Here is a 21,432-nt window from a genome sequence, read left to right on the forward strand (position 1 = left end):
TACTTTTCCAGATTACAACGTCGTTGTAACCGAGCTGCTTTCTTGCCTTACAGTCCTGTAACCTTCATCTTAACTAATAGGTCGTGTTTTTTATGTTATGTAACCATTGTTAAAACTTATCGACCTACTATGAAAAGTAACGGCTTACAAATATCCACGTTTTCTATGCATCGGATTCGATAGGTTAGAGGGGTTGCTTGGGAATGGCGATGGCCTCTTGACCTTCAATTGTCAGTTGAGCCTCGAACCCAGTGGTGTCTTCAGTCGATCGGAGTAGAGAACGAGGTCGAGCAGGACTGTACTTGCGGCGAGGCAGCTCCAAGGTATTACTTCCAGTTGAAGGAGCAGGTGGAAACGGAAATGTTGTTCATAAAGGAAGCACCTCATTGGTTGACAGTCTGAACTCCGGGTGTCATTGGCTTGTACACTGCTTCCAAACATCGTGTACGCGGGAACATCTGGGAATTTCGTTATCGTTATCAGAGGTGATACAAGCTGTGTTACACCAACCGACGCCTCGCCTGGTATGTTGCCTCACAGGCTTCCTGCATCCAGGGCGTGTCAAGACCTTAGCCAGACCTTAGCTATTGGATTATACCATGGATCGCCGCAGGCCTACGTGATCCAGCAGGCCTATGTGATGCAGCAGGCCTACGTGATGCAGCAGGCCTTCGTGATGCAGCAGGCCTACGTGATGCAGCAGGCCTATGTGATGCAGCAGGCCTACGTGATGCAGCAGGCCTTCGTGATGCAGCAGGCCTACGTGATGCAGCAGGCCTATGTGATGCAGCAGGCCTACGTGATGCAGCAGGCCTTCGTGATGCAGCAGGCCTACGTGATGCAGGAGGCCTACGTGATGCAGCAGGCCTACGTGATCCGGCAGGCCTACGTGATCCGGAAGGCCTACGTGATGCAGCAGGCCTTCGTGATGCAGCAGGCCTACGTGATGCAGCAGGCCTACGTGATGCAGCAGGCCTACGTGATCCGGCAGGCCTACGTGATGCAGCAGGCCTTCGTGATGCAGCAGGCCTACGTGATGCAGGCCTACGTGATGCAGCAGGCCTACGTGATGCAGCAGGCCTACGTGATGCAGCAGGCCTACGTGATGCAGCAGGCCTACGTGATGCAGCAGGCCTACGTGATCCGGCAGGTCTACGTGATCCGGCAGGCCTACGTGATGCAGCAGGCCTGCGTGATCCGGCAGGCCTACGTGATGCAGCAGGCCTTCGTGATGCAGGAGGCCTACGTGATGCAGCAGGCCTACGTGATGCAGCAGGCCTACGTGATGCAGCAGGCCTACGTGATCCGGCAGGCCTACGTGATGCAGCGGGCCTACGTGATGCAGCAGGCCTACGTGATGCAGCAGGCCTACGTGATGCAGCAGGCCTACGTGATGCAGCAGGCCTACGTGATGCAGCAGGCCTACGTGATCCGGCAGGCCTACGTGATCCGGCAGGCCTACGTGATCCGGCAGGCCTACGTGATGCAGCAGGCCTACGTGATGCAGCAGGCCTACGTGATCCGGCAGGCCTACGTGATGCAGCAGGTCTACGTGATCCGGCAGGCCTACGTGATGCAGCGGGCCTACGTGATGCAGGAGGCCTACGTGATGCAGGAGGCCTACGTGATGCAGCAGGCCTACGTGATGCAGCAGGCCTACGTGATGTCAAAGCTGGAGTATGGATGTGTGTATTTCCTTGCTGCTCCAGGCGGCTTGAGGACCATAGGGTCTTGTGCCCTCAGATCCCACTCAATAAAACAAATTATTTTAACAATTTTACATTTTTAAATCCGGTATCCACTGACACACAGGTTGTAGAGATTCATAATAATTTACATTTGGAAAATATTAGTGAGCGTGGTTCTAAATCTGGACACGAAAGTCACCTCTCATGAGACCAGGAGGCATGGCAGGAAGTGCAAAATTACCCGACGGGAAGCACAGGCGCAATAGGTACGCTGAGAGAGAACTATCAACATCAAGGGCCTTTTGAACACTTTTCCTCTAAACATAATTCATCCTTTTAAATAAAAGATTTTTTTTGTTTTCCGCCATATTAAGATTGCAATGCAAGGAGTGTAATATAGTTTCAATCGGTACATCTTGTCATTTGGTGGATTGTCTGATGATTGTTGTTAACCAAGAGGCATGACCGTCCAAAATATGATGCTGATGTAAAGCCAACATCAATGAATGATTTAAGATAGAGCTGCCAACGTGGTCGAAAACATCTCTGTTAATGTGAAACACACAAAGCATTTCCATTTGGCTAAATTCTTAGTTTCTGTGTGTGTGTGTGTCTCTCTCTCTCTCTCTCTCTCTCTCTCTCTCTCTCTCTCTCTCTCTCTCTCTCTCTCTCTCTCTCTCTCTCTCTCTCTCTCTCTCTCGCAGCATCCGTCGCCATGGTTGGTGTCCTCTCCTGCTTCTCCCCTGAGTCAACAAACAGGTCATTAGCGCCATCCTGGTGATAATTGCTACTGCCTTCCCCCTCTTCTCTCCTTCCCTCCTCCCCACCCCCCTCCCCTCTCTCTCTCTCCCCTCCTTCCCTCCCCCCCCCCCCCTCTCTCTCTCCTCCTTCCCCTCTCTCTCTCTCCCAGTATCAGCAACACAGAGGGGGGAGCTCCAAGTTTCATTTATTATCACTGTTACTTTGTCCCTCTCTGTTTTCTCACTGTCCTCCACTCCCCCTGTTCTTCCCTGCTGCTCTGATTACCTCCTACGTCTTGATTCCTTCCCATCCTTTTGTGCCTTTTCCATTTCAGTTGTAATTTTTCCCCCTTTTCTAAGTTTAACCTTTTTTGTTCTTTTTCACATTTTTCTTGTTTGTTTCCTTTGTTAGCTTTTAAAAATTATGAACTGGACTGGAAGGAGTAATGGGAAGGAGGGGGAGTGTGGGAAGGAAGGGGAAATATAGAAGAAAAATGGAAGGGGTGATAGTCTGTGATGGGAAGGGGTGAATGTGTCAGTGATGGGAAGGGGTGAATGTGTCTGTGATGGGAAGGGGTGAATGTGTCAGTGATGGGAAGGGGTGAATGTGTCAGTGATGGGAAGGGGTGAATGTGTCAGTGATGGGAAGGGGTGAATGTGTCAGTGATGGGAAGGGGTGAATGTGTAAGTGATGGGAAGGGGTGATAGTCTGTGATGGGAAGGGGTGAATGTGTCAGTGATGGGAAGGGGTGAATGTGTCACTGATGGGAAGGGGTGAATGTGTCACTGATGGGAAGGGGTGAATGTGTCACTGATGGGAAGGGGTGAATGTGTCAGTGATGGGAAGGGGTGAATGTGTAAGTGATGGGAAGGGGTGATAGTCTGTGATGGGAAGGGGTGAATGTGTCAGTGATGGGAAGGGGTGAATGTGTCAGTGATGGGAAGGGGTGAATGTGTCACTGATGGGAAGGGGCGATAGTCTGTGATGGGAAGGGGTGAATGTGTCAGTGATGGGAAGGGGTGAATGTGTCAGTGATGGGAAGGGGTGAATGTGTCACTGATGGGAAGGGGTGAATATGTGTGTGATGGGAAGGGGTGAATGTGTCAGTGATGGGAAGGGGTGAATGTGTCAGTGATGGGAAGGGGTGAATGTGTCAGTGATGGGAAGGGGTGAATGTGTCAGTGATGGGAAGGAGTGAATGTGTCACTGATGGGAAGGGGTGATAGTCTGTGATGGGAAGGGGTGAATGTGTCAGTGATGGGAAGGGGTGAATGTGTCACTGATGGGAAGGGGTGATAGTCTGTGATGGGAAGGGGTGAATGTGTCAGTGATGGGAAGGGGTGAATGTGTCAGTGATGGGAAGGGATGAATGTGTCACTGATGGGAAGGGGTGATAGTCTGTGATGGGAAGGGGTGAATGTGTCAGTGATGGGAAGGGGTGAATGTATCACTGATGGGAAGGGGTGAATGTGTCACTGATGGGAAGGGGTGAATGTGTCACTGATGGGAAGGGGTGAATGTGTCAGTGATGGGAAGGGGTGAATGTGTCAGTGATGGGAAGGGGTGAATGTGTCACTGATGGGAAGGGAAGGGGTGAATGCGTCTTAGAAGGTAATGACAGGTGTTGACATATCTATTGCGAACTATTCATCATCACACCTGCCAGGCCTCTCACCATGGCAGCAAAAGAGTGCTAACCCCTCGGCGTCCTCAGAGCTGACTACAGTAAGACCAGATCAAAGCATTCCGACCCACGCTACGATGACCTTTGATGTGTTGGCGCAGTGGGAGGCCGCAGTGCGATGCTCAACCATATGTAAAGCAGGGAGCCAAAGGGACTCAAGTCAGGTCGTAGCTGTGTTAAGACAAGTCCTAAACTAGTCCTGAACAAGTTCTGAACAAGACCAGTACAGCTGGACATTATTCCACAGCTGCTTCAATCCTGGTACACTTTTCTTTCCTCAACGCTAACACTATTTGCTAGTCTCTTATCTTGAATAGTTATGTATATTAGTGAACACAATGAAAAGTTAAATGCTGTGAATCTCTTTGAAAGTGCGTAGCTACTGCGCAGTATCTGAAGACGCAGCAAGTGTGTCCCCTCTGGATGGCCACGCTGAGGCGCTGAAGCAGAACACTGGCAGATTTAGTCTTTATGGGGGCTTCCACGTGCCTAGACGCAAATACCTTGAGAAAGCTCATGCCATCTTTGCCTCAGGCACCAAGTGTCTCAGATGCTATGGGAACAAAACTGCACAAATGTTCAAGTCGCTTGAACCTTTTATTTTTTTCACTTTACTGTTTGAGGCTCGCTGTACCACGTGCCTGATCAACAGCGTATATAGGGGACAACGAGTTTGGCTACACATGTGTAATCCCACACCAGCTGTCTACTCTTCTTCCTGGGGTTTAGCGTGATACCATTCGGGTGTGGTGCAGGTCTGGCAGGGTTTTGGGGCGGAAGAAAACGATATAAAGTTTCATATTGATGTCAAAAACCCATAATACTTGTAGAATTCAAACCCGGGTTTTGAGATGCCCATGGGCAGCTTGGGTATGGTGGGGCACGCCACAGGTGCTATTACGTAGTTGCTGAGGAAGTCGGGTACAAGAGGATTTGGATTGTGGTTCTCTGGTTCTGTTATTCTTGACTGGGGATCATACTGGATTGGGGGGGCACCTCAAGACGCAGGTTTGAATACCACAAGTCCTCAAGATTCATTCATACTCGAGCAGACAGTTTGGGCTGCTGCCATAACAACACACTTGAGCCCAACAGGAAACCATAAACTTCTGAGTTAGGGAAAACAATGCTAAGTGGTGCCTGAAATAGACAGGAAGGTGATTTACGTTGATGCTCTCCACCCGAACACTCACACACACACACACACACACACACACATACACACACACACACACACACACACACACACACACACACACACACACACACACACACACACACACACAACGAGCGAACGCGTTCGGAACCACCACACAGGTCAACATGTGTGTAGTTACTAAATACAACCACAATCACGACTGACTACGAGAACACACATTCATACGCTTCTCGGGACAGATTCATCAACAATTCTGGTAGTTTTCCTACTGTCACAACTTGGCCAGTGGCCAGGAGTCTCACGTGGCCACCCAGCCACACGGAAATCACAACTGGTGTGAACTACATGCTAAGCAAGACCAGTTGTTGGTCTAGGAAGGTCTCGGTGAGTCTTCCAGGCTGCCTGTCCCCCGACAACAGGAAACCAAGCGGCCAGCCCCGTCACGAATTTTGTTTAGTTCCAGCTTGAAAACTCCCGTTTTCTTTTCTACCCATATTTCTTATATTCATGGAAGGTTGAAAATCCTTGGCGTCCTGCTGTTGCGACCGTTCTAGCTGTACTTATAGAACTGAATGGAGTTGAATACATTCGTCTTGCACTGTCTCTATTCAGCTATTTTATTGTGCATATTATGGATCTGTGTATTTTCAATTTATAGATTATTAAAGAGAACACCTTTGTTCCAAAGACTGTAAAACACTTTCACATTTGTTGCAGATTGTATAAAGCTTTCACCTTTGTTCCAGAACATAAAAACTCTCACATTCGTTCCAGAAAGCATCATAAGCTCACATTTGTTCCAGAGAGTACACAGTCTGTTGCTTTTGTGTTGAGTTACCAATAGTTCACATCATGTTCACATCATGTTCACATCATGTTCACATCATGTTCACATCATGTTCACATCATGCCTCGTATGAAGGTCCTCTATACATATTAACGTACCCCACTTGTCTTGAAAGAGCAATCTGACCCCAGAGTGGGGTGTGACCCCAGAGTGGGGTGTGACCCCAGAGTGGAGTGTGTGACCCCAGAGTGGCGTGTGACCCCAGAGTGGAGTGTGACCCCAGAGTGGGGTGTGACCCCAGAGTGGCGTGTGACCCCAGAGTGGCGTGTGACCCCAGAGTGGGGTGTGACCCCAGAGTGGCGTGTGTGACCCCAGAGTGGCGTGTGACCCCAGAGTGGCGTGTGTGACCCCAGAGTGGCGTGTGTGACCCCAGAGTAGCATGTGACCCCAGAGTGGGGTGTGACCCCAGAGTGGAGTGTGACCCCAGAGTGGGGTGTGACCCCAGAGTGGCATGTGACCCCAGAGTGGAGTGTGACCCCAGAGTGGCGTGTGACCCCAGAGTGGCGTGTGACCCCAGAGTGGGGTGTGACCCCAGAGTGGCGTGTGACCCCAGAGTGGCGTGTGACCCCAGAGTGGCGTGTGACCCCAGAGTGGGGTGTGACCCCAGAGTGGCGTGTGACCCCAGAGTGGGGTGTGACCCCAGAGTGGGGTGTGACCCCAGAGTGGCGTGTGACCCCAGAGTGGCGTGTGACCCCAGAGTGGCGTGTGACCCCAGAGTGGGGTGTGACCCCAGAGAGGGGTGATTGTCCTGGCGCGTCCCCTGCTTCTTCTCAATATCTGCGTCCCTTGCGTCCTTCCTTGCGTCCTTCCTTGCGTCCCTCGATGACTCGCGTACTGCTTGTGTCAATGTTTATACGGCCCTTTAACAATCGTATTCACGCTCCCCTCCAAACACACACCGAAACTACGACGTTGGTACAACGTTCGAACAAGTTTTAACACCACCTAACCAGTTATAACAACCAATATATCAAGTTGTAACAACGTTCTAATACGTCATAAACACATTAAGCCAAGATGTAACAACTTTATTACAAGTTGTAACAAGCGGAAAATAGCGACAGTTTCGGTTTGTGTTTCCAGGGTTAACTATTCCCCCTTCATCTTTGTGTTTTTCTCTTCACCTCTTTTTCCTTATCATTTCCAGTTGTCATTGTCTTATCTTTATTCCTGGCAATCGCTGTTTACTTCTTGTTTTCATACTTTTTTTGTGTATTTTCTCTCTTCACACCTATTCCTTTCTTCCTTTCCTTCTCTCCCTCTCTGTCTTCCTCCCTATCCCTCCTTCCCCGTTCATGTTTCCGTTTCCTGCCCATTCATTATCTCCTGCTTCTATTCTCTTTCCATCCCTTTCCCTTTTTCTCTCTCTCTCTCTCTCTCTCTCTCTCTCTCTCTCTCTCTCTCTCTCTCTCTCTCTCTCTCTCTCTCTCCACCCCCATCTCTCTCACCTCTACTTCATACTAACAGCAAGTTGGGGAGATGCACCCCTCCCCCAAGTCTCCTGCACACTCCTCCTGCTCCCCTGCTCCCCCCTCCTCCCCCCTCCCCTGCTCCCCTGCTCCCCCCTCCTCCCCTCTCCCCTGCTCCCCTCCCCCCCTCTCCCGTTACCTTTTGTGGCTGGTGAATGGTGAGTAAAAATAGAGTTGTTTACACTTTAGTCTGGCCAGGTTTCCCCCCTTCTTGAAGTATGTCGACCATGATAGGCACCCTTGCCTCCACCCCACTGCAACCCCTTCCACCCTCACCCTTCCTGTCTCTCCCACCCCTCACCCTTCCCTTCCTGCAGCCCTCCCACCCCTCACCCTTCCCTTCCTGCAGCCCTCCCACACTCCCTGTCCCTCCATCGCTGGTATCTCTCGAGTTGGGGAACTTCGAAGAGGCTTGTTTTTTCTCCTCGTGTATTTACGATCTTTACAAGCAGGGAGGAGGAGGAGATGGAGAGTTCGGTGGCTCAATAATGTCTCGGCAACTCATAGGTTTCGATTTCTGGGTGTTCGCTCGTTAGTATTGATCCTATTTTCCATCCCATGTTAATGGGTTGTTGTAACGAGGTGTGTGTGTGTGGGTGTGTGTGTGTGTGTGTGTGTGTGTGTGGGGGGGGGGGTGTGTGTGGGGGGGGGGGGAGTGTGTGTGTGTGTGGGGGGGAGTGTGTGTGTGTGTGGGGGGGAGTGTGTGTGTGTGGGGGGGGGGGAGTGTGTGTGTGTGTGTGTTTACTATTTATGTTTTTACGGGGGTTGAGCTTTGCTCTTTCGGCCCGCCTCTCAACTGTCAATCAACTGTTTACTAACTACTATTTTTTTTTTTTCCCACACCACACACACACACACACCCCAGGACGCAGCCCGTGACAGCTGACTAACTCCCAGGTACCTATTTACTGCTAGGTAACAGGGGCATTCAGGGTGAAAGAAACTTTGCCCATTTGTTTCTGCCTCGTGCGGGAATCGAACCCGCGCCACAGAATTACGAATCCTGCGCGCTATCCACCAGGCTACGAGGCCCTGTAGTGTGTGCCCTGTGTGTGTGTGTGTGTGTGTGTGTGTGTGTGTGTGTGTGTGTGTGTGTGTGAGTGAGAGACTTCAGATCAGTCACCACTGTCAGTCACCAGATCAGTTACCTCCATCAGTCACCAGATCAGTCACCTGATCAGTTACCACCGTCAGTCACCAGATCAGTCACCTCCATCAGTCACCAGATCAGTCACCTCCATAAGTCACCAGATCAGTCACCACCGTCAGTCACCAGATCAGTCACCAGATCAGTCACCAGATCAGTCACCACCGTCAGTCACCAGATCAGTCACCTCCATCAGTCACCAGATCAGTCACCTCCATCAGTCACCAGATCAGTCACCTGATCAGTTACCACCGTCAGTCACCAGATCAGTCACCACCGTCAGTCACCAGATCAGTCACCACTGTCAGTCACCAGATCAGTCACCACCGTCAGTCACCAGATCAGTCACCACTGTCAGTCACCAGATCAGTCACCACTGTCAGTCACCAGATCAGTCACCACCGTCAGTCACCAGATCAGTCACCTCCATCAGTCACCAGATCAGTCACTACCGTCAGTCACCAGATCAGTCACCACTGTCAGTCACCAGATCAGTCACCACCGTCAGTCACCAGATCAGTCACCACCGTCAGTCACCAGATCAGTCACCTCCATCAGTCACCAGATCAGTCACCTCCATAAGTCACCAGATCAGTCACCACCGTCAGTCACCAGATCAGTCACCAGATCAGTCACCAGATCAGTCACCACCGTCAGTCACCAGATCAGTCACCTCCATCAGTCACCAGATCAGTCACCTCCATCAGTCACCAGATCAGTCACCTCCATCAGTCACCAGATCAGTCACCTCCATCAGTCACCTCCATCAGTCACCTCCATCAGTCACCAGATCAGTCACCTCCATCAGTCACCAGATCAGTCACCTCCATCAGTCACCAGATCAGTCACCACCGTCAGTCACCAGATCAGTCACCAGATCAGTCACCAGATCAGTCACCACCGTCAGTCACCACCGTCAGTCACCAGATCAGTCACCTCCATCAGTCACCAGATCAGTCACCACTGTCAGTCACCAGATCAGTCACCACCGTCAGTCACCAGATCAGTCACCACTGTCAGTCTCCAGATCAGTCACCAGATCAGTCACCACCGTCAGTCACCAGATCAGTCACCACTGCCAGTCACCAGATCAGTCACCACTGTCAGTCACCAGATCAGTCACCACCGTCAGTCACCAGATCAGTCACCACTGTCAGTCACCAGATCAGTCACCACCGTCAGTCACCAGATCAGTCACCTCCATCAGTCACCAGATCAGTCACCTCCATCAGTCACCAGATCAGTCACCTCCATCAGTCACCAGATCAGTCACCTCCATCAGTCACCAGATCAGTCACCTCCATCAGTCACCAGATCAGTCACCTCCGTCAGTCACCAGATCAGACCTCCATCAGTCACCAGATCAGTCACCTCCGTCAGTCACCAGATCAGTCACCACCGTCAGTCACCAGATCAGTCACCACCGTCAGTCACCAGATCAGTCACCACAGTCAGTCACCAGATCAGTCACCACCGTCAGTCACCAGATCAGTCACCTCCATCAGTCACCAGATCAGTCACCTCTATCAGTCACCAGATCAGTCACCTCCATCAGTCACCAGATCAGTCACCACCGTCAGTCACCAGATCAGTCACCTCCATCAGTCACCAGATCAGTCACCTCCATCAGTCACCTCCATCAGTCACCAGATCAGTCACCTCCATCAGTCACCAGATCAGTCACCTCCATCAGTCACCAGATCAGTCACCTCCATCAGTCACCAGATCAGTCACCTCCATCAGTCACCAGATCAGTCACCACCGTCAGTCACCAGATCAGTCACCACCGTCAGTCACCAGATCAGTCACCACCGTCAGTCACCAGATCAGTCACCTCCATCAGTCACCAGATCAGTCACCTCCATCAGTCACCAGATCAGTCACCTCCATCAGTCACCAGATCAGTCACCTCCATCAGTCACCAGATCAGTCACCACCGTCAGTCACCAGATCAGTCACCTCCATCAGTCACCAGATCAGTCACCACCGTCAGTCACCAGATCAGTCACCACCGTCAGTCACCAGATCAGTCACCTCCATCAGTCACCAGATCAGTCACCTCCATCAGTCACCAGATCAGTCACCTCCATCAGTCACCAGAACAGTCACCACCGTCAGTCACCAGATCAGTCACCACTGTCAGTCACCAGATCAGTCACCAGATCAGTCACCAGATCAGTCACCACCGTCAGTCACCAGATCAGTCACCTCCATCAGTCACCAGATCAGTCACCTCCATCAGTCACCAGATCAGTCACCTCCATCAGTCACCAGATCAGTCACCTCCATCAGTCACCAGATCAGTCACCTCCATCAGTCACCAGATCAGTCACCTCCATCAGTCACCAGATCAGTCACCTCCATCAGTCACCAGATCAGTCACCTCCATCAGTCACCAGATCAGTCACCTCCATCAGTCACCAGATCAGTCACCACCGTCAGTCACCAGATCAGTCACCAGATCAGTCACCAGATCAGTCACCACCGTCAGTCACCACCGTCAGTCACCAGATCAGTCACCTCCATCAGTCACCAGATCAGTCACCACTGTCAGTCACCAGATCAGTCACCACCGTCAGTCACCAGATCAGTCACCACTGTCAGTCACCAGATCAGTCACCAGATCAGTCACCACCGTCAGTCACCAGATCAGTCACCACTGCCAGTCACCAGATCAGTCACCACTGTCAGTCACCAGATCAGTCACCACCGTCAGTCACCAGATCAGTCACCACTGTCAGTCACCAGATCAGTCACCACCGTCAGTCACCAGATCAGTCACCTCCATCAGTCACCAGATCAGTCACCTCCATCAGTCACCAGATCAGTCACCTCCATCAGTCACCAGATCAGTCACCTCCATCAGTCACCAGATCAGTCACCTCCATCAGTCACCAGATCAGTCACCACCGTCAGTCACCAGATCAGTCACCTCCATCAGTCACCAGATCAGTCACCTCCATCAGTCACCAGATCAGTCACCTCCATCAGTCACCAGATCAGTCACCTCCATCAGTCACCAGATCAGTCACCTCCATCAGTCACCAGATCAGTCACCTCCATCAGTCACCAGATCAGTCACCACCGTCAGTCACCAGATCAGTCACCACCGTCAGTCACCAGATCAGTCACCACCGTCAGTCACCAGATCAGTCACCTCCATCAGTCACCAGATCAGTCACCTCCATCAGTCACCAGATCAGTCACCTCCATCAGTCACCAGATCAGTCACCTCCATCAGTCACCAGATCAGTCACCACCGTCAGTCACCAGATCAGTCACCTCCATCAGTCACCAGATCAGTCACCACCGTCAGTCACCAGATCAGTCACCACCGTCAGTCACCAGATCAGTCACCTCCATCAGTCACCAGATCAGTCACCTCCATCAGTCACCAGATCAGTCACCTCCATCAGTCACCAGATCAGTCACCTCCATCAGTCACCAGATCAGTCACCTCCATCAGTCACCAGATCAGTCACCTCCATCAGTCACCAGATCAGTCACCACCGTCAGTCACCAGATCAGTCACCACCGTCAGTCACCAGATCAGTCACCACTGTCAGCCACAAAATCTGATATCGTGCCAAAGCTTTCTGGCCGCCGCTTCTCTCGGTGTTAAAAATGGACTCATCCTTCACTTTGAAGTTTCCGAAATTCAAAATATTTGTAAGTTGTAGAGTTGGCGAGTGTGTGTAGTCACCTAGTTGTGCTTGCGGGGGGTTGAGCTCTGGCTCTTTGGTCCCGCCTCTCAAAAATTAAGTAATGTACAGGTTCCTGAGCCTACTGGGCTCTATCATATCTACCTTTGAAGCTGTGTATGGAGTCAGCCTCCACCACATCACTGCCTAATGCATTCCATCTGTTACACTGACACTAAAAAAAGTTCTTTCTAGTGTCTCTGTGGCTCATGTGCCACAGAGCTGTGGCACTCAATTTCCACCTGTACCCGTAGTGCGTGTGTCCCTTATGTTAAATAATGTCTTTATCTTCCCTATCAATTCCTCTGAGAATCCTGTATGTGGTGATCATGTCCTCCCCTAACTCTTCTGTTTTCCAGGGACGTGTGTGTGTGTGTGTGTGTGTGTGTGTTCGTTCACACACCTACATGTGCATGAGGTCGACCAATAGCTCCTGGGCCTCGCCTTTCCATCTGGTCAATTAATGCAGTGGTTTATATTCCTCATATTTTGCGTCTTTTATTTCCTTTTTTCGCCCCTTATTGAAAGTGCCTCGGTGCTCAGGTTGGGTCCAGTGCCTCGGTGCTCAGGTTGGGTCCAGTGCCTCGGTGCTCAGGTTGGGTCCAGTGCCTCGGTGCTCAGGTTGGGTCCAGTGCCTCGGTGCTCAGGTTGGGTCCAGTGCCTCGGTGCTCAGGTTGGGTCCAGTGCCTCGGTGCTCAGGTTGGGTCCAGTGCCTCGGTGCTCAGGTGGGTCCAGTGCCTCGGTGCTCAGGTTGGGTCCAGTGCCTCGGTGCTCAGGTGGGTCCAGTGCCTCGGTGCTCAGGTGGGTCCAGTGCCTCGGTGCTCAGGTGGGTCCAGTGCCTCGGTGCTCAGGTGGGTCCAGTGCCTCGGTGCTCAGGTGGCTCCAGTGCCTCGGTGCTCAGGTGGGTCCAGTGCCTCGGTGCTCAGGTTGGGTCCAGTGCCTCGGTGCTCAGGTGGGTCCAGTGCCTCGGTGCTCAGGTTGGGTCCAGTGCCTCGGTGCTCAGGTTGGGTCCAGTGCCTCGGTGCTCAGGTTGGGTCCAGTGCCTCGGTGCTCAGGTTGGGTCCAGTGCCTCGGTGCTCAGGTGGGTCCAGTGCCTCGGTGCTCAGGTGGGTCCAGTGCCTCGGTGCTCAGGTTGGGTCCAGTGCCTCGGTGCTCAGGTTGGGTCCAGTGCCTCGGTGCTCAGGTGGGTCCAGTGCCTCGGTGCTCAGGTTGGGTCCAGTGCCTCGGTGCTCAGGTGGGTCCAGTGCCTCGGTGCTCAGGTGGCTCCAGTGCCTCGGTGCTCAGGTGGCTCCAGTGCCTCGGTGCTCAGGTGGGTCCAGTGCCTCGGTGCTCAGGAGGCTCCAGTGCCTCGGTGCTCAGGTGGGTCCAGTGCCTCGGTGCTCAGGTTGGGTCCAGTGCCTCGGTGCTCAGGTGGGTCCAGTGCCTCGGTGCTCAGGTTAGGTCCAGTGCCTCGGTGCTCAGGTGGGTCCAGTGCCTCGGTGCTCAGGTGGGTCCAGTGCCTCGGTGCTCAGGTGGGTCCAGTGCCTCGGTGCTCAGGTGGGTCCAGTGCCTCGGTGCTCAGGTGGGTCCAGTGCCTCGGTGCTCAGGTGGGTCCAGTGCCTCGGTGCTCAGGTTGGGTCCAGTGCCTCGGTGCTCAGGTGGGTCCAGTGCCTCGGTGCTCAGGTGGGTCCAGTGCCTCGGTGCTCAGGTGGCTCCAGTGCCTCGGTGCTCAGGTGGCTCCAGTGCCTCGGTGCTCAGGTGGCTCCAGTGCCTCGGTGCTCAGGTGGGTCCAGTGCCTCGGTGCTCAGGTGGGTCCAGTGCCTCGGTGCTCAGGTGGGTCCAGTGCCTCGGTGCTCAGGTTGGGTCCAGTGCCTCGGTGCTCAGGTGGCTCCAGTGCCTCGGTGCTCAGGTTGGGTCCAGTGCCTCGGTGCTCAGGTGGGTCCAGTGCCTCGGTGCTCAGGTGGCTCCAGTGCCTCGGTGCTCAGGTGGCTCCAGTGCCTCGGTGCTCAGGTTGGGTCCAGTGCCTCGGTGCTCAGGTGGGTCCAGTGCCTCGGTGCTCAGGTGGGTCCAGTGCCTCGGTGCTCAGGTTGGGTCCAGTGCCTCGGTGCTCAGGTGGGTCCAGTGCCTCGGTGCTCAGGTGGGTCCAGTGCCTCGGTGCTCAGGTTGGGTCCAGTGCCTCGGTGCTCAGGTTGGGTCCAGTGCCTCGGTGCTCAGGTGGGTCCAGTGCCTCGGTGCTCAGGTTGGGTCCAGTGCCTCGGTGCTCAGGTTGGGTCCAGTGCCTCGGTGCTCAGGTTGGGTCCAGTGCCTCGGTGCTCAGGTTGGGTCCAGTGCCTCGGTGCTCAGGTTGGGTCCAGTGCCTCGGTGCTCAGGTTGGGTCCAGTGCCTCGGTGCTCAGGTTGGGTCCAGTGCCTCGGTGCTCAGGTGGCTCCAGTGCCTCGGTGCTCAGGTTGGGTCCAGTGCCTCGGTGCTCAGGTAGGGTCCAGTGCCTCGGTGCTCAGGTTGGGTCCAGTGCCTCGGTGCTCAGGTGGCTCCAGTGCCTCGGTGCTCAGGTGGGTCCAGTGCCTCGGTGCTCAGGTGACTCCAGTGCCTCGGTGCTCAGGTGGGTCCAGTGCCTCGGTGCTCAGGTGGCTCCAGTGCCTCGGTGCTCAGGTGGGTCCAGTGCCTCGGTGCTCAGGTGGGTCCAGTGTTTCGGTGCTCAGGTGGCTCCAGTGCCTCGGTGCTCAGGTTGGTCCAGTGCCTCGGTGCTCAGGTGGGTCCAGTGCCTCCGTGCTCAGGTTGGGTCCAGTGCCTCCGTGCTCAGGTTGGGTCCAGTGCCTCGGTGCTCAGGTGGGTCCAGTGCCTCGGTGCTCAGGTGGGTCCAGTGCCTCGGTGCTCAGGTTGGGTCCAGTGCCTCGGTGCTCAGGTAGGGTCCAGTGCCTCGGTGCTCAGGTGGCTCCAGTGCCTCGGTGCTCAGGTTGGTCCATTGCCTCGGTGCTCAGGTGGCTCCAGTGCCTCGGTGCTCAGGTGGCTCCAGTGCCTCGGTGCTCAGGTAGGGTCCAGTGCCTCGGTGCACAGGTGGGTCCAGTGCCTCGGTGCTCAGGTGGGTCCAGTGCCTCGGTGCTCAGGTGGCTCCAGTGCCTCGGTGCTCAGGTGGCTCCAGTGCCTCGGTGCTCAGGTGGGTCCAGTGCCTCGGTGCTCAGGTGGGTCCAGTGCCTCGGTGCTCAGGTGGGTCCAGTGCCTCGGTGCTCAGGTGGCTCCAGTGCCTCGGTGCTCAGGTTGGTCCAGTGCCTCGGTGCTCAGGTGGCTCCAGTGCCTCGGTGCTCAGGTGGCTCCAGTGCCTCGGTGCTCAGGTGGGTCCATTGCCTCGGTGCTCAGGTGGCTCCAGTGCCTCGTTGCTCAGGTGGCTCCAGTGCCTCGGTGCTCAGGTGTGTCCAGTGCCTCGGTGCTCAGGTGTGTCCAGTGCCTCAGTGCTCAGGTGGGTCCAGTGCCTCGGTGCTCAGGTTGGTCCAGTGCCTCGGTGCTCAGGTTGGGTCCAGTGCCTCGGTGCTCAGGTGGCTCCAGTGCCTCGGTGCTCAGGTTGGTCCAGTGCCTCGGTGCTCAGGTGGGTCCAGTGCCTCCGTGCTCAGGTTGGGTCCAGTGCCTCCGTGCTCAGGTTGGGTCCAGTGCCTCGGTGCTCAGGTGGGTCCAGTGCCTCGGTGCTCAGGTGGGTCCAGTGCCTCGGTGCTCAGGTTGGGTCCAGTGCCTCGGTGCTCAGGTTGGGTCCAGTGCCTCGGTGCTCAGGTGTGTCCAGTGCCTCGGTGCTCAGGTGGGTCCAGTGCCTCGGTGCTCAGGTGGGTCCAGTGCCTCGGTGCTCAGGTGGCTCCAGTGCCTCGGTGCTCAGGTTGGGTCCAGTGCCTCGGTGCTCAGGTTGGGTCCAGTGCCTCGGTGCTCAGGTTGGGTCCAGTGCCTCGGTGCTCAGGTTGGGTCCAGTGCCTCGGTGCTCAGGTGGGTCCAGTGCCTCAGTGCTCAGGTGGCTCCAGTGCCTCAGTGCTCAGGTGGGTCCAGTGCCTCGGTGCTCAGGTGTGTCCAGTGCCTCGGTGCTCAGGTGGGTCCAGTGCCTCGGTGCTCAGGTGGGTCCAGTGCCTCGGTGCTCAGGTTGGGTCCAGTGCCTCGGTGCTCAGGTCGCTCCAGTGCCTCGGTGCTCAGGTGGCTCCAGTGCCTCGGTGCTCAGGTGGGTCCAGTGCCTCGGTGCTCAGGTGGGTCCAGTGCCTCGGTGCTCAGGTGGGTCCAGTGCCTCGGTGCTCAGGTGGGTCCAGTGCCTCGGTGCTCAGGTGGGTCCAGTGCCTCGGTGCTCAGGTGGGTCCAGTGCCTCGGTGCTCAGGTTGGTCCATTGCCTCGGTGCTCAGGTGGCTCCAGTGCCTCGGTGCTCAGGTGGCTCCAGTGCCTCGGTGCTCAGGTAGGGTCCAGTGCCTCGGTGCTCAGGTGGCTCCAGTGCCTCGGTGCTCAGGTGGGTCCAGTGCCTCGGTTCTCAGGTTGGGTCCAGTGCCTCGGTGCTGAGGTGGGTCCAGTGCCTCGGTGCTCAGGTGGCTCCAGTGCCTCGGTGCTCAGGTGGGTCCAGTGCCTCGGTGCTCAGGTGGGTCCAGTGCCGCGGTGCTCAGGTGGGTCCAGTGCCTCGGTGCTCAGGTTGGTCCAGTACCTCGGTGCTCAGGTTGGTCCAGTGCCTCGGTGCTCAGGTGGGTCCAGTGCCTCGGTGCTCAGGTGGCTCCAGTGCCTCGGTGCTCAGGTGGCTCCAGTGCCTCGGTGCTCAGGTGGCTCCAGTGCCTCGGTGCTCAGGTGGCTCCAGTGCCTCGGTGCTCAGGTGGGTCCAGTGCCTCGGTGCTCAGGTTGGGTCCAGTGCCTCGGTGCTCAGGTTGGGTCCAGTGCCTCGGTGCTCAGGTGGCTCCAGTGCCTCGGTGCTCAGGTGGCTCCAGTGCCTCGGTGCTCAGGTGGCTCCAGTGCCTCGGTGCTCAGGTGGCTCCAGTGCCTCGGTGCTCAGGTGGCTCCAGTGCCTCGGTGCTCAGGTGGGTCCAGTGCCTCGGTGCTCAGGTGGGTCCAGTGCCTCAGTGCTCAGGTGGCTCCAGTGCCTCGGTGCTCAGGTGGGTCCAGTGCCTCGGTGCTCAGGTGGCTCCAGTGCCTCGGTGCTCAGGTGGGTCCAGTGCCTCGGTGCTCAGGTGGGTCCAGTGTTTCGGTGCTCAGGTGGCTCCAGTGCCTCGGTGCTCAGGTGGCTCCAGTGCCTCGGTGCTCAGGTGGGTCCAGGGCCTCGGTGCTCAGGTGGGTCCAGTGCCTCGGTGCTCAGGTGGGTCCAGTGCCTCGGTGCTCAGGTTGGGTCCAGTGCCTCGGTGCTCAGGTGGGTCCAGTGCCTCGGTGCTCAGGTGGGTCCAGGGCCTCGGTACTCAGGTGGGTCCAGTGCCTCGGTGCTCAGGTGGGTCCAGTGCCTCGATGCTCAGGTGGGTCCAGTGCCTCGGTGCTCAGGTGGGTCCAGTGCCTCGGTGCTCAGGCCGCTTACTGGCCACTCTCCAGCTGTCGAGGTTCTTCCTGTCGTCTCTCAAGAGTCATTTTTGTGTTAAGTTGCCACACTTGGTCTCGTCCAGTCACTTAGAACACTGACACTCTCTCCACCCTGTCAATTTCCCTTAGTATCTTGTACATTGTTGTCATGTTTCCTTTGATTCACCTTTTCCCCCCAGCGTGGTCAGTTCAGAGTTATACTGAAGGTGAGCTTCCTCAGTGTTAGGACGAGGCTTATCGCTTATATCTGTGTACATTTTCTAGTTTTATTGTGTGAAGTAAATGCCAGAGCTGCATATTCATGGGTTGGTATCATGTAGGTTACATGTAGTTGTCTTGAAGGCCTCTAGGCTGATGAAGGCTCTATCCTCATCTTGACTCGTTTTTCATTTAGCTGAAGACTTATTTTGTTGATGTGTTGTTAAGATGTCATCTTTGGGGTTACATATACTATTCTCACATATAGATGTACATGTCACATGTAGATGTGGGTCTACGGGCCGCTCCAAGCAACAGCCTGGTGGACCAAACTTTCAAAAGTCAAGCCTGGCCTCGGGCTGGGCTTGGGGAGTAGAAGAACTCCCAGAACCCCATCAACCAGGTATCAACCAGGTAGATGTACATGGCACATGTAGACTCCTAAACTTTACAACTTGGAGATATATGTAAGACGAAAATAATTAGAAAACTCACCTCTGTGTACGAAACGACGACTTTTACAACCGATCCTCCTTGAAAGAAAACCTTGTACGAATGTCTTGAAGGCCTCTAGGCTAATGAAGGCTCTATCCTCATATTGACTCGTTTTTCATTTAGCTGAAGACTTATTTTGTTGATGTGTTATCAGGTGTATATATAAATATATATATATAAATGTATATAATCTTGGTTAAAAAAATTAAAAAAAATGGGGGAGGGGTAACAGGAACTTCTATTTTTTTTTTTTTATTAAATTGAAGGAAATCTTGACTAATTGTAAGTTTCTATTGGCGTCGCCTCTCCTCCGTGTTCAGTTGTGTATGCAATGATGGGAGTTTGGTGTGGTGTTTGTACGTATGTATACACCTGCGTGTTGCGTATACCCATACATACTACCTGCTGCATATTACCATGTATACCACCTGCTGCATATAGGCATCTATACCACCTGCTGCATATAGCCATGTATACCACCTGCTGCATATAGCCATGTATACCACCTGCTGCATATAGCCATGTATACCACCTGCTGCATATAGCCATGTATACCACCTGCTGCATATAGCCATGTATACCACCTGCTGCATATAGCCATGTATACCACCTGCTGCATATAGCCATGTATACTACCTGCTGCATATAGCCATGTATACCACCTGCTGCATATAGCCATGTATACCACCTGCTGCATATAGCCATGTATACCACCTGCTGCATATAGCCATGTATACCACCTGCTGCATATAGCCATGTATACCACCTGCTGCATATAGGCATCTATACCACCTGCTGCATATAGCCATGTATACCACCTGCTGCATATAGCCATCTATACCACCTGCTGCATATAGCCATGTATACCACCTGCTGCATATAGCCATCTATACCACCTGCTGCATATAGCCATGTATACCACCTGCTGCATATAGCCATCTATACCACCTGCTGCATATAGCCATCTATACCACCTGCTGCATATAGCCATGTATACCACCTGCTGCATATAGCCATCTATACCACCTGCTGCATATAGCCATGTATACCACCTGCTGCATATAGCCATCTATACCACCTGCTGCATATAGCCATGTATACCACCTGCTGCATATAGCCATCTATACCACCTGCTGCATATAGCCATCTATACCACCTGCTGCATATAGCCATGTATACCACCTGCTGCATATAGCCATCTATACCACCTGCTGCATATAGCCATGTATACCACCTGCTGCATATAGCCATCTATACTACCTGCTGCATATAGCCATGTATACCACCTGCTGCGAAGACCCATGCATACGCCTATCTGCTTTTGCTGCTTCCATACTCACACAATACACAGTATTTCACAATTCACAGTCATTTCATTCATTCACAGTTACTAAGTACAAACACATTTTCCTTTCTTCCATTCTCTATTCTCCTCCTTTCCTCCCAATTTTTGTGCCTATTCCACTTGCCTGTTCCTTAAATTGTCTTGCTGGTTACCGTCATAAATTTCTTTTTTATCACTGCCATTAAATCTCTTCCCCCTAGGCCTATTAACCCCCCCCCACCCGCCCATTCCATTAATCCCCCTTCCAGTACCCTTCCCTTACGTTGCTTCAGAATTCTTTAACTTAATATTCACATATCTCCCTTTCTCTGGATTTCATCTCATAAACCCTTACAATCCAGTTCTTTACTGATGAAGGGTTGCTGTGGGAGGACTTGCCGTGGGAGAAGGGTTGCCGTGGGAAGAGGGTTACCGTGGGAGGAGGACTTGCCGTGGGAGGAGGGTTGCCGTGGGAGGAGGGTTGCCGTGGGAGGAGGGTTGCCGTGGGAGAAGGGTTGCCGTGGGAGAAGGGTTGCCGTGGGAGGACTTGCCGTGGGAGAAGGGTTGCCGTGGGAGGACTTGCCGTGGGAGGAGGGTTGCCGTGGGAGGAGGGTTGCCGTGGGAGGACTTGCCGTGGGAGGACTTTCCTGTGGGAGAAGGGTTGCCGTGGGAGGAGGGTTGCCGTGGGAGGAGGGTTGCCGTGGGAGGAGGGTTGCCGTGGGAGGAGGGTTGCCGTGGGAGAAGGGTTGCCGTGGGAGGAGGGTTGCCGTGGGAGGAGGGTTGCCGTGGGAGAAGGTTGCCGTGGGAAGAGGGTTACCGTGGGAGGAGGACTTGCCGTGGGAGGAGGGTTGCCGTGGGAGGAGGGTTGCCGTGGGAGAAGGGTTGCCGTGGGAGGACTTGCCGTGGGAGAAGGGTTGCCGTGGGAGGAGGGTTGCCGTGGGAGGACTTTCCTGTGGGAGAAGGGTTGCCGTGGGAGGAGGGTTGCCGTGGGAGAACGGTTGCCGTGGGAGAAGGGTTGAAGAGTTAGGGGGGACATGATCACCACATTCAAGATTCTCAAGGGACTCGACAGGGTTGATAAAGACAGGCTATTTAACACAAGGGGCACACGCACAAGGGGACACAGGTGGAAACTGAGTGCCCAAATGAGCCACAGAGATATTAGAAAGAACTTTTTTAGTGTCAGAGTGGTTGACAAATGGAATGCATTAGGGGGTGATGTGGTGGAGGCTGACTCCATACACAGTTTCAAGTGTAGATATGATAGAGCCCAATAGGCTCAGGAACCTGTACACCTGTTGATTGACAGTTGAGAGGCGGGACCAAAGAGCCAGAGCTCAACCCCCGCAAGCACAACTAGGTGAGTACACACACACACACCAATAAATCTGTATCTACAAAAAATTATAAATCACAGCAAATCTTACTATTTTCCCTAAGTTATCTCAGCAAGTTGAAGGAGGCTACAATGTTTGGTCATTATTCTTCTGACAAA

General features: G+C 54.0%; 2 protein-coding genes across 2 annotated transcripts; one reads left to right on the plus strand and one right to left on the minus strand.

Moving 5' to 3' along the window:
• The first annotated feature begins 526 nt into the window (after positions 1–526).
• On the plus strand, positions 527–1,789 carry LOC138366863 (ovarian abundant message protein-like). Its single transcript, XM_069328150.1, has one exon. It carries the CDS (start codon positions 527–529, stop codon positions 1,787–1,789), a length of 1,263 nt encoding a protein of 420 aa, XP_069184251.1.
• Positions 1,790–20,241: 18,452 nt separating this feature from the next.
• Positions 20,242–20,973, minus strand: LOC138366864 (uncharacterized). Its single transcript, XM_069328151.1, has one exon. It carries the CDS (start codon positions 20,971–20,973, stop codon positions 20,242–20,244), a length of 732 nt encoding a protein of 243 aa, XP_069184252.1.
• Between the last annotated feature and the right edge of the window lie 459 nt (positions 20,974–21,432).

This window comes from Procambarus clarkii, chromosome 20, assembly GCF_040958095.1.
Source record: "Procambarus clarkii isolate CNS0578487 chromosome 20, FALCON_Pclarkii_2.0, whole genome shotgun sequence".
In the NCBI taxonomy this organism is placed as follows: Eukaryota; Metazoa; Arthropoda; class Malacostraca; order Decapoda; family Cambaridae; genus Procambarus; species Procambarus clarkii.